The 16,981-nt window shown below is 33.6% G+C and overlaps 1 protein-coding gene across 1 annotated transcript in view; it reads right to left on the bottom strand.

The window, feature by feature from the left end:
* Positions 1–16,981, bottom strand: part of LOC126770630 (uncharacterized) — a 38,670-nt gene that overhangs the window by 6,890 nt on the left and 14,799 nt on the right. The window contains exon 3 of the mRNA XM_050490125.1: positions 14,871–15,009. Within this exon, the coding sequence (XP_050346082.1) occupies positions 14,871–15,009 (139 nt within the window). The remainder of the gene's footprint in view (positions 1–14,870; positions 15,010–16,981) is intronic.

Raw genomic sequence — 16,981 nt, 5'->3', positions numbered from 1 at the left:
TGGAACGGATTCTAAACAACCAACTGATCCATTACCTAGAAGATCACTGTCTAATTAATGATCGTCAGTATGGGTTTCGACCAAAATGGTCCACAGGTGATCTTCTAGCGTACGTAACACACCTCTGGGGTGAAGCTATCGACAAGCATGGAAAATCGTTGGCTGTCAGCCTCGATATCTCCAAGGCTTTCGACAGGGTCTGGCACAGAAGTCTTCTCTCCAAGCTACCGGCATATGGTCTGCCTGCTCAGCTATGCACCTGGATTGCCAGCTTCCTACACAAGCGTAGCCTTCGTGTTTTAGTAGATGGTTGCGCTTCACAATTCTATGTAGTGAATGCTGGGGTCCCCCAGGGATCTGTGCTATCTCCCACACTCTTTCTTTTGCATATCAATGATATGCTCTCTCTTGGGAACATACATTGCTATGCAGATGATAGTACAGTGCATGGTGGATACCACGGACGCGCAGTGGCTGGGCGGGCGGAAACTGAGGAGAGGCGGGAGAATCTTGTCATTGAACTCGATAGGACGTTAGAGCTCATCGCCAAATGGGGTTCTGATAATCTTGTTGAGTTTAATGCCAAGAAAACACAGGTATGCGCTGTCACAGCGAAAAAGTCACCATTTTACCCTCATCCCTCCCTCTGTGGCACACCGCTGATGATACAAAGCAAAATTGCCATGCTGGGGATGGACGTTCGCTGCGACCTTAGTCCAAGGGATTACATCGAGGCTATTATAAAAACAGCTTCACGGAAACTCGGAGTTCTGAACAAGGTGCGGCGTTTTTTCACGCCACAACAACTGTGCCTGTTATACAAAACACAGGTACGGTCTTGCATTGAATATTGCTCGCACCTTTGGATGGCTCCGTTAAGTACCTACTGGAGGCCTTGGACCGGTTGCAGCGACGTGCAGTACGCATTATTGGCGACGTAAAGGTCACAAACACCCTTGAACCTTTACAATTGCGTCGCGAGACAGCAGCACTGAGCACTTTTTATCGACTGTATCACGGCGAGTGCTCTGAGGAATTATTCTTAAGTCCACGCGAGCTGGTTCTCGATGTCACCGCCTAACTGTGACATTAATTCCATCGCGCACAAAGAAATTTGGCAACTCCTTTCTTTGTCGCACTACCAAAAAATGGAATTCCTTACCAGTTCACGTGTTCCCCTCCTCTTACAACCCGGGTTCCTTCAAACGAGGCGTGAAGAGGCATCTTGCGGGCCGGCAAGGCGGGGACGGCTAGTACAGAACATTCTTCCCGACTGTACTGGCCGTCGTCGCGTTTGGACTCTACTACCACTTACCATCAGGTGGAGTAGAGTCATTCGCCATCCCGGGGCATATATATAAAAAAAAATCTCTTTACTATTCGTTTTTTCATATCATAATAAAATAATTCATATACAATAAGATTTTAACTGTTTAAGTTGTTATTAATCAACAACATTCATATTGTATGAATAAATTTTTAATGTCAACGCTAAATATAACTGATAGTAAAACAATTTCCGGTCGCTTCCTGACTCAGAACTCAGGTTTCTTTGTAATCCGCGTACGAATGGGGCTTCTTACAGCTTGGAACTATTATTTTGTGAACATGATTACAAATAGTTATGTTACGAAAATCAATATATGATGGTTTTTTTCATATCAAAATGAAATCTACTCTTCTATTTTATTGCATGAGGTAGGCAGACTGGCAGGTGGGCCACATGATGATAAATAGTCATCATCGCCCATAGACGATAGATGCCAATGGCATTGTAAGAAATATTAACCATCCCTTAAATCACCAATGCATTACCGACCTTGAGAACTAAGACTAACTACATGACTTTTATGTCCCTTGTACTTGTTGTCACTGGCTCACTCATCCTTAAAACCGGAACACGGCAATACTAAGTATTGCTACTTGGCGGTAGAAATAATGTCATGATTTGGTACCTACCCAAATGGGCTTGCATAAAGCACCACCAACAAGTAAAACTATTGTTAGCTATTTAATGCAAACAATATTTTTTCAGAAATAAGGAATTATTTTAGAAATTATTGTTGCATTTTTAAAAACTTAACAGTAACTCTTTAAAAATAAATATAGTATGAATTATCCTTGAATTTAAGTTTACATATAACCCCATATTGATATTTATTGGTTGATAAAATATATGGAATGGTATCACTGAGGCTTCGAATCTTGGTTTTGTTTTATAAAGCTAATAAAATTAATAAGATTATTTTTTTCACTAAATAAAATGTAATTTTGTGACGTCAGCAAACATTTAATTGCCTTTCAGTTGCCTGCCAATATTGAAATTAGGACAGCTCAAGAATCAAGGCCGGATTTTCTATGTAGAGGCAAAAAGGTATTGAAAGTCTCTGGGCCTTGCCTAGGGAAGTAAAACTAAGTACTTTTAGGTAGGTAAACTCCAGGGTAGCATTATAGTCTTACACTAATATTACATTTTAATACATAATAATATACCTACACAAATTGTTCTTTTAAAATATAAAACCTTAGACTTTTTTTGTGTGTCGTTTTCGATTATTTTTTATATAAATAGATATCTTAACGTTTACTAAATTATATTAATATAATTAAATTTAGAACCGAGGGTTTATAGGTGCGCACTGAATGGCGACAATATCAATGTGTCATCACCACCGTTGTTAAGCCATCCACAACTCTATGCGCAATTAACTAAAACTCCGGTTACCTATTGTCAAACGTAATAATAATACTAAATTAAAAAGTACACAATTGTTACTTTAAATCATACACGAAGTTTAATAAAAAACATCAATAAAGCGACTACTTCAATGATGCTCCATAATTTTCAATCGATACAACAGCGTTGTTAAAAAAAAAGACGTACGCTAATATAAAAAAAAACTTCTCATTAGTGATCGAAGGCAAAAAAGTAAAGTAATTAATTAATTATTGGCGCGACTTTTGATTCGTTAAATGTGTTCAAATGTGTTTTTTGAATTTTTAGTAATTGGGCGAGTAATTTATATCAATTTATACGATTTTGTGTTCTATTTTAAAAAAGACAAATTCGACATTTTTTTTAAAATCTGTTTTACTTCTGGATCCTAAATATATATATTTACTAGCTGACCCGGCAAACATTTTTCTGCCATATAAATTATATCTACTGAATATTTTACACGATTAAGTCCTGTGTAAATTAAAACAATAACAAAAAAAATGTACGGTTGGAGACTCGGGAAGGAACGCAGTCCTTTGCGATATTTTTCGTGTGCGAATGGATTTCAGAAACATCCTTGATATGTACTATTGGATACGTGCCGCTGAGAAAACCATTCAATGGTGACATGCTCACACGCAAATTTTCGTTATTTTGTTGGATTTGTTCGTCTGTTCTTTCTGCTTTATTATTACGCATGATTGATGCTTTATTAGTTCGACAGCCCAAATGGGCCCCCTTGCTCTTGCTGGCATTTTTCACTGTAACATACACACACACACACAAATAGACCAAATTGTTGTATTTACTGATAAAAACGGTATACCGATAATGTATTTGATCTTTTAGTATTTTACCAACCTTTTTAATATCATAAAACACGCTTATATTTCTTATCAATTAAATAAACCGTTAAATATTTTGCAAATATTTAAATGTCGAAATGACGCGACGCTTCTAGTGAATAACGTAGACGAAAGTTCGGTAAGGTTCACTATAAATGATTATTTTGATATTGTTCATACAAAAAATACTAAAATCGTAATTACAAAATTTGGGGTTATATGTATTTTTTGACGCTAAATCTAAATAAAATACAAATAAAAAAAATGTCTAAAAAATAAAAAAAAATCTAGATAGGGACACCCTTATCAGCTAGCGATACTTTACGACCTATTCTCATGCCTCCCAAATATACATAACAAATTTCATAAAAATTGGTCGAGCTGTTTCGGAGGAATTCGACCACAAACACCGTGACACGAGATTTTTATATATTAAATTTTTTGGTTTATATAGCAGAGTAAAATAATAAATACAATAACATGTACGAATGCAATGAAAGCTCGTGAATAATTCGTCAATTATTATACGTATATGGTGTGTTTGTTCGTGTTTTAATTGTAATTACGTGCCGCCATTGGGAATTGCAAGTTGAAGTCATTAATAATAACGTAATATGTATAAACTATGTTTACTTTCCATATTAGTAAGTACTAGCAATATGGCACCTAAATGACCCAGTAGTCGATTGTATTACTTCAAGATTACAGATACTTGTTGTATATTTTTAATTAAAAACTTTTCAATGAACTAGAAAAATGTGAACTAACTTTAATAGGAATTCTAGTTCATTGTTTAAAAACAATTGAAAATAGGAATGAAACGACAGTTATATAATAAAACGGAAATCGCACTATCAGCTGCCAAGTTCAGTTTCAAGGCCAAAGCAAAAATTTCTTCGTATTGCTTCTGGAAACTATTTCATTGACCTTCATATCAATCGTTTTACGTTCTTTATTCGAAATGTCCGATAGGACTATAATTTTATTCATAATTGCGTAAAATTATGAGGCATAGAATAACATCGACTTATGTTTAATAAGATATAACATAAGAGCCTTGAGACCAATCAAATCTAGGCAAGCACCACGTTTCTATCAGTTGTCACGTATGTTATGTGATTATAATCTCGTACTCTGCGATGAAAGACGTGGTAATTTGCATGGCTGATGAAATTCTGCTACATTTACTTACCACTGACCCAAATTACAGCTATGTACTAATTACTATCACAATAGGTCTTTAGTCTTGTTAATCTATACCTAAACGTTTTATGACGTAGATCCTATTCATACATAGTCTTCTGGCGTAATATAAAATTAATCAAATATATTGAGATGACATGTCGATAGCCTATGATGATAACCGAGATGACCCAGTGGTAAGAAAGTGTGAATCTTAACCGATGATCGTGGGTTCAAACCACTGAATTTTCATGTGCTTAATTTGTGACTATATATGACTATATCTTGTGCTTTACGGTGAAGGAAAACATCGCGAGGAAACCTGCACGTGTCTTATTTCACTGAAATTCTGCTACACGTGTATTCCAATAACCCGCATTGGAGTAGCGTGATGGAAGAAGCTCCAAACCTTCTTCTCAAAAAGGGAGAAGAGGCCTTAGCCCAGCAGTGAGATATTCAAAGTCTGTTACCATATTTAGATGAAACCTTAGACAATTTACTACGTTTTACTGATTTACTGAAGTAAAATTAAAGTAAACATACGTAGTTAGGTGGAATAGTCTTGTATTATAAATAAAAATATTAAATAAATAATAAATCAAGAACTGTTTGTAGTATATGTAGCAAAGGTATTATGGAATCGCTTGGAAAATGTAAATCTATGGTGCGGTTTGTTTATAGAATAGGCTATAGTTACCAACATTTTTAAATATACATTGGTGTTGTTACTATGTAAACTTAGTATATAGGTATATAGAATAGCTTAATTTATTGTCAGTGATAATTTGTCTATATTCAGTGAGCTGATTGTATATATAGCTGCTTGTCTATAGGCAGTAAGCTGACTAGCCGTTGTTTGTCTAGTGGCCAGCATATAGGGCCAATATAAAGGGTCATTGCGTTTTGCTGTCAATAAATTATCAGAAGCAGACCAGAATTTGACAGGGTTTACTCTCCCTTGGAAAGCGTGCAGAGACGTTGGTCTAGCGAACTGAATTCTCTCTAGTCGTTTCGGATTTGAGGTATCATTGTGAGATGATTATAAGAGTTATACCACTCTTAAACTTCCTATTGATAGTGCACATTTATTTGTGCATACACTTACCCACTATAATATTTTCTGCACATTGGACTAGTTTTCCGTAAAAATGGCCACGTGAAAGATATTTTTCAAGAAGTTCACTCGCAATCCCTCTGGATCTTTAGACGCTGAGTATATATTATAAAGAACTTTGTATCTGCTATGAATTATAACAAACAATAACTAAACCATTGTACTAGATATATTTTTATTAAAATTTTATTAAGTAGTCTTAGACTTAAGCGTTTAAGGCCATATTACGTAAGATATGTAAGCGATGGTTGACATTTCTTACAATGCCAATGTCTAAGAGCGTTGATGACCACTTACCATCAGGTGGCCCATATGCTCGTCCGCCTTCCTATTCTATAAAAAAAAAATAAAAAATAAAAAAAAAAAAAGCTAAAAGGCAAAAATTTATTTAAGCTCGTGACGTAATTTGTTTAACTCAAATTTCGCGAGCCTTAAAGAATGTCTAGCAAATATTGACTTTGATTAATGACACAGTTACCTAACACGACTTCAATAAAAGCGTTCTTTTAAGAGAGAAATTTTTAAAAGTAACAAAAAGATTTTATTGCTTTTATTAAATATATTTTTTCATATTACAAATGACATACTCTTTCATTAATATAATGTATACTTATAAATTTTTAATGAGTAGTATTTATATTAAAAGTTGCTGTTTTTAAAAATAGTCCCGTTTATTTTAAAGAAGGCCATTAAAATTCTAAACGTGCAACTACAAGATGTTATATGTTTCTCTAAGTGATGCTGTCTCATTTGAATAGCGAAAACGATAAACGAAAAATTTAAAATTAATATATATAATTATACACTTTTCATTGTCCTTATATACTTTTCTTCGATGATTAATTAATTATTTATTTTTATGTTTTATTTTGGAATTTGTTGTTATTTAAATTTTATTTGTAGTCATCTTACACTACCTTAATAACTAATAAAAATTATATTTTTCATATGAAAATCGATTAAAAAAGATAACTTGATGTTTAGCTTTTTCTGAATGATTGTTAGAACTGAAGATATATGAACCTCGGTATCAAAGGTATGCTGTAAATATTTTTTTAATTCTTAAAAAGGAGGCAGATATCCAGACAAATTTGTGAGAATAAGGTTAATAAAAACATAAGTGTCACTTCTATAATGTTCCTACTATACATACCTACTTAAACTGGCTTGCTTGTCCTTCAAACTATAGCAATAGTAGAATAACTGAGCTGGTCTAGCTACACAAAGCTTTATAACCAGCAGAATTTATCAAATTACTGAGTATATATTTCTTTCTTCTATGCAAGGTTTTACTTTCTAACAAAAACAAAATTTTCTTCATTAGTAATTATATAATTATAAAGCAAAGGACTAACAATGTATTATATATTCAACTCGCTAAATATTTTACTTCTAAACAATACGTTTTTTTTAAATTACAGTCGACCTTGATGAAAAATAATACGAATAATGAAAACTATTTCGTCTATCGTAGTCACCAAAGTGTTACGTGTGGAATATTCTTTATGAACTTTCCTGTAAAGTTCATTACAGCGTAGTTCCTGCTGCTCGTGTCACGTGATCCGAATCTCGTGGGAGAAAAACTGAAATGTCAGCCATTATAGCCTTTTTTCTACTCTTATGTAAACTACGGTTATAGTATGATGTTTTTTTTAACTTTTTTGTTGATGAATCTGAATACAACATATACATAAATACACTGGCCTCCAAAAAAATCGACCCACCTACATTTTTTGTAAAAAAGCTATCGTATGGTTTTAAACTATCACATATTTATATTTTTAAGATTGATAATGAAAAGATGCAATTGTAGGATTGTACAAAAACAGAAATAGTGCGCAAAAAATAGGTCTTTAGGTAAATATGTGACAAAACACGAAAACACAAAATTTTACGCAATTTTATTTTTTTGTGTACAAAACGATTATGCCGTTTGTTTTTAAATTTGGGTGCCTAAATCTTACTTTAATAGGGAGTGTTTCCTCCTCTTGACCTAATCACTGCCTGCATACGCCTATTAAGTGACCTGATTAGCTTTTTAATGTCTTCCTGTGGGTTCCGTTGCCAGTTAGGGCAGCTTCCAGTTGATTCAGGGTTTCTGGAATTGGATTTCGTGCTCGAACCGTACGTTTTAGCTGGTCCCAGAGGTGCTCTATCGGGTTTAAGTCCGGACTATTGGCTGGCCACTGCGTAACTGGAATTTCGACTTCCCTGAGATAGTCTTTAACAATTCTAGCGACGTGAGGTCGTGCGTTGTCGTGCATAAGTTGGAAATTATCCCCAATATATAATGTCCGTTATGTAAGTTTCAGCATTAACAGCACGATTACGGAAAAAAACCAGCTCTGTGCGTCCCGTCAAAGAAATACCTCCCCAAAACATTGTAGAGCCTCCACCAAATCGGACTGTTTCTCGAATGCAACACTGAGAGTAGCGTTCTCCTGGCCTTCGCATGACGTTACGTCGTCCATCAGAGCCTACTAGAGGCATTCGGCTTTCATCACTGAACAATACTGTCTCCCATTGGTCCAGTGTCCAATCGACGTGCTGCCTAGCAAATTGTAGTCTTGCTTGTCGATGGGATGCTGTGAGTTTTGGTCCTGTTGCTGGCTTGTGAGGGGTTAAGTTTTGCTCTCGAAGTCTTCTTCTTACAGTATTTTCACTCACAGACACTCCATGACTTTCTCGGAGTCTACCTTGAACGTCAACAGCCGAAAGATGTCGGTTTCTTAAAGACGTCAAACCAATAAAACGGTCATCGGTCGGGTTCGTGACACGCCCCCTGCCAGATCCTGGTCTCCGGCGATACTCCCCAGACTCCAAGTAGTGTTTGTACACTCTTCGCACCGCTGAACGGCTTAATTTTAGTGTTCTAGCCACATTTCGCTGACTTAACCCCTCATGAATAAGAGCTACGACTTGAGCAGCTTCTGCTTCAGTAGTATCCATTTTTTATGTTTAAACTTATTAAAATTATTGTTTCAACAAAGTTTCATACACTTAATCAATAATAAACATCGAACCGAGATGAACTGGAAATAAACTAACCATGCACTTTGTGCACAAAGTAACGTTTTCTTATCAATACTTTAAAAATATTCCACATATCCTAAATAACACTTACAACTCCTCCAAATCAATATCAAGTGGGTAATAAAATGTTAAATGTATGTCCCATAAGTAAAACAATCCACCGTCGTCGCATAGTTAAGATAACAACTTTGTAAGTAAAAAAATACTGGTGGGTCGATTTTTTTGGCGACCAGTGTACAATACAAGTAAATAATATTTTACTGGTGGTAGAGCTTTGTGCAAGCTCGTCTGGGTAGGTACCACCCACTCATCAGATATTCTACCGCAAAACAGCAGTACTCGGTATTGTTGTGTTCCGGTTTGAAGGGTGAGTGAGCCAGTGTAATTACAGGCACAAGGGACATAACATCTTAGTTCCCAAGGTTGGTGGCGCATTGGTGATGTAAGCGATGGTTAACATTTCTTACAATGCCAATGTCTAAGGGCGTTTGGTGACCACTTACCATCAGGTGGCCCATATGCTCGTCCGCCTTCCTATTCTATATAATAATAAAAAAAAGTGTGTGTCTGTGATTTAAAAAATAGCGTACTCTTTTTAAGTTACATATACGTATGAAGCAACTTAAAGAGGCATTATGCACTTGATACGTAAAAATGGCAGATTTTGAAGAGTTTTCGTCACAAGCTGAACTCAACGCTGGCAAAGCAGCGGAATTTGCTAGTGAATTAATCAAATGCGAGACAGTAAATTGTTACTGAGGGTAACGTTTCTTGCTCTTACAAATTTTGGTAATAACAGTATTCAAAGCTTTGTTTTTTACGATTATTATACAAATTATCCTCATGAAATAGTTATGCTTCCTCGGATATAGACCTGCTATCTGTGGTTGTAATCTACGCATTATATCCAATGGGCTATCACGTATCTTTGAGCAGAAAAAATGTATACTTAAGCCTCATTAAAAATAATACTTTTTATTAAATGCATTTCTGTGTATAAAACTGTCCACAATTATTTCAGGTCAAGGTTACATTTTAAAAGCTGAGCGTTAATATCAGTTAAGTCGTGCTTTTCAGGTAGCACTACAGGCTTTTGAATTTAAGTTGAAAACTGTTTAATTAACCGTTCATAATCCTTTCCTACTTATTTGATAAAAGCCCCGAAGTTGAAGACTCAATAAAATATCTAGTTAGAATAAACTTTATATATTTATATTTATATGCGATAAAAATAATTAAATTTAGTAAACATATAGCACTTGGTTGTATGTGTGACTGATTAAATTAATAGTCCAAAGTTCACCTAATAAATGCAATTTATTTTATATACACAAGTAAACTGTACGAAAATAGAAAGCGGAAGAAGTAGATATTCTACCGGCAAACAGCAATATTCAGTATTATTGTGTCCGTGTCCCCCTACAAGGGGGGGTATTACCCTAAAAGGGTGAGTGAGCCAGAGTAACTACAGGCACAAGGGACATAACATTGGTGGCGTATTGACGATGTAAAGAATGGTTGATAACTCTTACATAGTCAAAGTCTATGGGCGGTAGTGACCACTTACCATCAAGAGGCCCATTTGCCAGTCTGACTTCATATTTCATAAAAAAAACAAAGTAAACACGGCAGAAAATCACAGTAAATAGATTATAGTAAATTTTTCTGTATAATTTTAAGTGCAAAGTAAGAGTAAAACAATACATAATTTTTTATTGTTAATAGAAGATATCGACATTTTTTTAAAAAGTAATACCAATAATTTACCCTCATTTTTATGCATCGAATAAAAAGCGATAGTGCTTTGTTTAGGACATTTAGATAAGTAGTATGGCGTGCTCGACGGAAATAATTTAAGTGGTTATTAAAATCAACTTTGCATAAGTTATTCTGTTTGTGTTAAAAAATTGATTTCTTTTTCAAAGATACTTATGTATTATATAATTTTACACTTCTGAAACCTTAATTATATGCTATGATTTATCATTACACGAAATCACAGCTGCGGGCATTTGATTAATAACGTTCCTTTTTTTTGTTTTTTTTTTTTATGTCATTCTAATATCGCGTGCTAAGGACACACAAGTCAAGGTTGTTCGTCAAATATGATTAGCAAGTTTCATATCGTTAATATGTAAAATTTAACTTACGTGATGTCATCTTTATAATTAAATAGTAGCATACTCAAATGTTTTAATCAAGGTTTATAATAATTATTTTTTGTTTTATTGTTTTCTTGCGTAGATATCTGTTATTTTTTACTGGTTTGCTGGCATAAGTGGCTATGAGACCAGGGTTAAAGGGCTTTGGTCAGGACTTTTGAGTCGAAACACAGTGTTTTGCGCTCGTCACACACAGTGTACTATTTTTTATATAATAAAAAAATTCTCATTATTAAACGAGAATTTTTTTATTTGTATATATCTTTTTCTATCTCGGAAATAGCTCTAACGTTTTGTCGCTGTATTCAAGTAATATTTAGCTTTTTAAGTTTATTTATATAAGGAGTCTTTCCTGAAAAAAATTATTATTAAAGTCATGCGAACTAAAACTCTTGCGCAGTTTGTCAGTTCGAATTCGCTTAAGTAGCTGAAATTGAGTAGGCACGTTATTATTTAATTTTAGTTATCTTCATATTATTATTAACATATTTAGATGAAATAGGTAAATGTACAAACTCTAATTTGTACATTTACCTATTTCAGCTAAAATAATTATTTTTTACTTCAAAGCTGAAAAGGTGTCAAAAAAAATTAATGTGAAAAGGAGACGCTTTAGTTTCGGTATAGCTCTGAAAACAATAACTTTGAACAAGAAAACGTACTTGAGGAAACATGAAAACTCGAGTCAGCAATAAGGCCGTACTACAGATGGGTACAAAGCTGTATTGATATCCAGCAAAAAAAACTTAATTTTGAAACATAATGTTTAGAAGTATTTAAGTATGATATGTTTAAAATATTTTATCTCCAATTGTAAAACAATATTTCATATCAAATTATTTTTTATTAAACGCGTTATTCTATAGTACGCGGTGGTATACGTACCTACGTCTTACGCGTTGTACCATCGGTCAAATATTGTACGGTGATTTTTAAACTAGTTCATCCCGCCAAGAAGTTGAAATTATTGCAGACACTTTGGTGACATTTAGTATGCTGAATAGATTTTTTTATTGACTTTATTTTAACTTGTTTTACGCCGAATATCGGTGCGTCAAATGATATTCCTTGACCGACTTTAATTATTTAAGTTACATTTCCGATATAAATTGATTTATAGCGTTTTACTGTTTGAAATATATCATTTGAGTTATATTAATAATATACAGTCGGTTACAATCAAATGGGATTGTTTTAAGGTTTGTTCTACTTACATGTCGCAATTTTTTTCTTTACATTTCTATTTCCTTAAAATACGCTCGTCGCTATCGCTATCGGATTACATTATTGAAATGTCAGTATAGTAGTAGTAGCCTTTATTTGTTTTTATCGAAATGTAAACGTCAAAAATCTTCAAACGCAAAATGTTACACTTATTCCGATTTAAATGTTTTCCATTTGTAAGATCATAACTTTATTAAAATATCGATAATAATTTCATAAACACTTTCCGCCTTCGAAACAAATACGTTTGTTTAAGTTTATTTTTTTATAGTTTGTACCTACGTCATTTTTATCCTAAAATTTAGATTGTAATACCATGTACCTAATATTGTTTGTATTACCAAACTTGAATTATGAAGACTGAAAGCGTAATTATCTATGGCTAACAGAATGTAAGCAATTTGTTATCTATACTTATATTGTAAATGTAGCTCTCTGTCTGTTAGTCTGTTACGCTTTTACGGCTAAACAATTTAATCGATTTTTATGAAATTTGGTATAAAGCAAGCTTGAACTGCAAGAAAGGACCCTGCCTCATTATAACACTAGAGGGAAGCCGCGGGCGGCAGCATATAAAAATATGAAAATTCTTCATTTATAAGAAATTTATTAGAATAATGGTTTTTTAATGCACATTTATACTAGTAACATCTAATCACCGTTAGAAAAGTTATAAATATATATATTTAAAAAAAAAACGTCACAAAATTTTCGTCGCAAATGAAACTGCGTAATATTTCATAAGAGGGTAGGGCTGATTAAATAATAAAAAAGAATTAAGGTTATATTTAAAAGCACGATGGTAGTTTGAAACTTGAAAAATAATAACGTACGCAATATTCATTATTCTACCCAAATAGTAAACTCAGATATTAGAAATATAAATTGATATATAATTGATTGTATATAATATAAGTACTCTATAACAGTAACAGCCTTTTAATGTCCCACTGCTGGGCTAAGGCCTCTTCTCCTTTTTGAGGAGAAGGTTTGGAGCTTATTCCACCACGCTGCTCCAATGCGGTTGGTAGAATACACATGTGGCAGAATTTCAATAAAATTAGACACATGCAGGTTTCACGATGTTTTCCTTCACCATCAAGCACGAGATGAATTATAAACAGAAATTAAGCACATGAAAATTCAGTGGTGTTTGCCCGGATTTGAACCCACGATTATTGGTTAAGATTCAAGCATTCTAACCACTAGACCATACTCTATATGTATAAGTTAATATAAGTGTATTATTGGAGTAGAATATTAAAGTTAATACATAATTTTTTTATTACAACCGCATCATTAAGAACGAAAAGTATTTTTATCAAACTCCTAGCAAACAATAAATATTTTGTCGAACATTACAAACGCGAAATTAACTCCATAGCCCATAGACATTGGCATTGTAAGAAATGTTAACCATAGCTTACATCGCCAATGTGCCGCCAACCTTGGGAACTAAGATGTTATGTCCCTTGTGCCTGTAATTACACTGGCTCACTCACCCTTCAAACCGGAACACAACGATACTAAGTACTGCTGTTTAGCCGTAGAATATCTGAAGAGTGGGTGGTACCTACCCAGACGAGCTTTTAAACTCTGTTTGTTACGCTGTCACGGCTAAACCACTGTAACGATTGTGATGGCATTAGGACAAAAGCTACTGTTTTATACCTAACACTCGACCCCCCCAATATGCAAGTGAAGCCGCGTGCGAAAACTATTATTTATTATATATTATAGCTATGTGTGTTTGTTGCAATCTCGTTAAAGGTTACTGCTCCACTCTCGCGGGTCGTAGCGTGACATTATATATTCCTTTCTTAATATAAACAGCGTTATTGTACATTGTTTTTGTTGGCACTCTCAAAACGTTTTATAAAAATAAATTTAAAGAAAACGCCTTGGAAGAAAAATGGATTGGCGCGACAAATATTAAACATTGGTTCCCAACAAAATATAGCACGCTTTTTTTATATACTTAGATAAAGCCAACTCGAATTGAAATTGATGTTTGACGTACTTGCTTACGTACGTGCTTTTCCAACACAAAATTTCTCTCAATATCAAAGTAAATGGTACAAAAATCATCTTAATGTTGTACTTATGTACAACAAAACTATATTATGGTTCCATTATATTTCATTTAATATAAGCGAGGTTAAAAAGAGAGAGAAAATAACACAAAGCATTTAGCTTAACTGTGATGTACGATCTCTTATCATACTTTACATAATGCCTGAACGTTTTAAATAACTTGAACATACAGTGCAAGATCTCGAGAGTTTTTACAAGTGATACAACAATAATGGTGGAATTTAGTAAAAATAATTATATTGTACAATCGTTTTATCGTCTCGCTGATATAGAGGTTAAAACTATCAAGTCGGGCCATTATAAGTAGCTATAAATAGCTTTTGTATATCTTTAGTGTTATATTTATAGAATACTAGGATTCAAAAGCATTTGTACGTAAGCGTTCCGGCTGTACGAGACCTTTACAAATGTCCTTTTCAGTTTAAGTAACCTCTTTCATAGAAATGAAATCTTGAAAAGGCTTTGGATATAAAATATAAAAGAAGATTTTAGTTTACCTTAACAACTTTCTCGTCTAAGAGCCACTGCAGTGCGGTGTTGGAAGCATTTGCGAGCGCTGCGAGGGCAGCCTTCTCCCAGGACACGTGTTCCCAATGCTCTGTCATGATGGCCGCGCAGAGCATAGCAGTGGAGCAACTACAACAAACGATATTATCATTAATATAATAAGAAATATTAGCAACTACGTTGATGGTTTGTTGTCTATATTTAACGGCTTATAATCTAAAATAAAATTATAAATGGGAAAATAACTGAATGTCTGTTACGTTTAAACGGCTAAGCTGAATTAGACTGAACTATTTTGTTAAATGTGGTAGAACAAAGGTTGAACCACACAGACGGACATAGGCTACTTTTCTATATTTAAAACCTGCCGCCTTGCGTCCCCCGTAACAGGCGGGCGAAAACTAGTACATAAATTTGAATATGTAAATTAAAAAACCACTGTCGAAATGATCAAAAATGCACCACTACGAAAAACTTAACTGAAACTAAAACTGAACAAATTAATGATATATTTTATTTTTATATAATTTTAATGTCATAACACGTTGCTTTACGATGTTTACCTTTATCGCTGAGCACGAAATTTTGACACATATTAAGCACTTCAAAATTCTGGTATATTGGATCAGCAGTAATACATTTATCAAAGTTGGAAAGATAGTCAAGATCCATATAACTTTAAATTTATGTAATAACGAAATACGCTGGAACTAAATTTCATACAGAAAATTGCAATTTAGTCATAAACGAGAGTGGTTTCTGCAGATGATTTGCAACATTGCAATATTGGTAAAATGTATGAAATTTATTCGAATGTATTTTACAGAGCGATGACAAAGATACGCCGAGCATAATGCAACACCTTGGAAAATGTATTGTAAGTAACCTGAATGCAATTTTAAAGTAGCGAAGCGAAAATGGAAACTAAACAAAACCTTTATACCTATGTATACACAGTGCCTGCCACTGCATTCGCGTGGTCGTTCAATAACGAGATACATTTTTATATAAGCCGAGAATGATGTTTAAAAAACTTCAATCGTTTTAAAAATGGCAGAAAATCAATCAAATCAAAGTTTTTAAACCTTATCACACAGAATTTTATTAAAATCTACGTCCGATTTGGAATGTATGTTCTACCGAGAAGAACCAGTAAGAAACGCACTAGTTTTACTCTTTTCATCAATAAAATTACATGATTATGTATTAAATACAATTTCATTTATCATTTATATACATTTGAATAATATGTTTTAAATTTATTATGTCAAAAAAATATTATAAATACCTCGCGATAATATCTTAAAAAGTAATATGTCAACATACTATACCCTGCCTCATTAGTCTATAACTTTGTAAGTTATAACGTATCTATCATCACGTGAAATTCATATCAATTGTTTGGTAGGCCCAGCGATCTCTCCGACTGGTATTCAATGCTAATACATATATATAATACAATCATGCGCCTCACCTCTTTTGTTCGTATGCACTTTTTAAACGAATTAAAAGTAAGTAATATTATAAATTATATTCAAAACTAGTGGTATTATTTAATAATATATAATCGTTGGTACCGACATCAATTACTTTGATATAGTCCCTGCATTTTTAAATAACATCACTTCTTGATAGTAAGGTAATCACTGATTCGTTTGCTCTTCGTATTATTTACTTGAAAATTTTTTAAAATGATTGACTGATACGCACAGCCTATACCGCTGGGTCTTATGGAATGAAATTTTGCACATAAGGTTCTTATGGAAGGTAGATGAGTCTAATAAGATTTTTGAAAAATCTTCTTAAATGGGTATTCATTACCCATTTAAGTTTGTATGGGTTTGTCATTTTTGAAAGTTAGAAATATAGTTGTTTATTGTTCAGTTTATGAGTATAAGACAGTTATTACAGTGATTTTAGAAAGAAACTTTCAGTAAAGCATAGAACTTACAGTAGACGAATGTACTTATAAAGTTTTAGATTTTCACGGGACACAGCTTGTCAAGTCATTTTATATATTGAGAAATGGCCAAATTTACGATAATGGTGTCAATTTTGTAAAACCTTTTAAGTCTTTCTTATTGTTATTCGATGTTAAAAT

Source organism: Nymphalis io, chromosome 9 (assembly GCF_905147045.1).
Source record: "Nymphalis io chromosome 9, ilAglIoxx1.1, whole genome shotgun sequence".
NCBI classification, from domain to species: Eukaryota; Metazoa; Arthropoda; class Insecta; order Lepidoptera; family Nymphalidae; genus Nymphalis; species Nymphalis io.
Note: the sequence above shows the minus strand (reverse complement) of the source record. Positions and strands in the feature narration are given on the sequence as shown.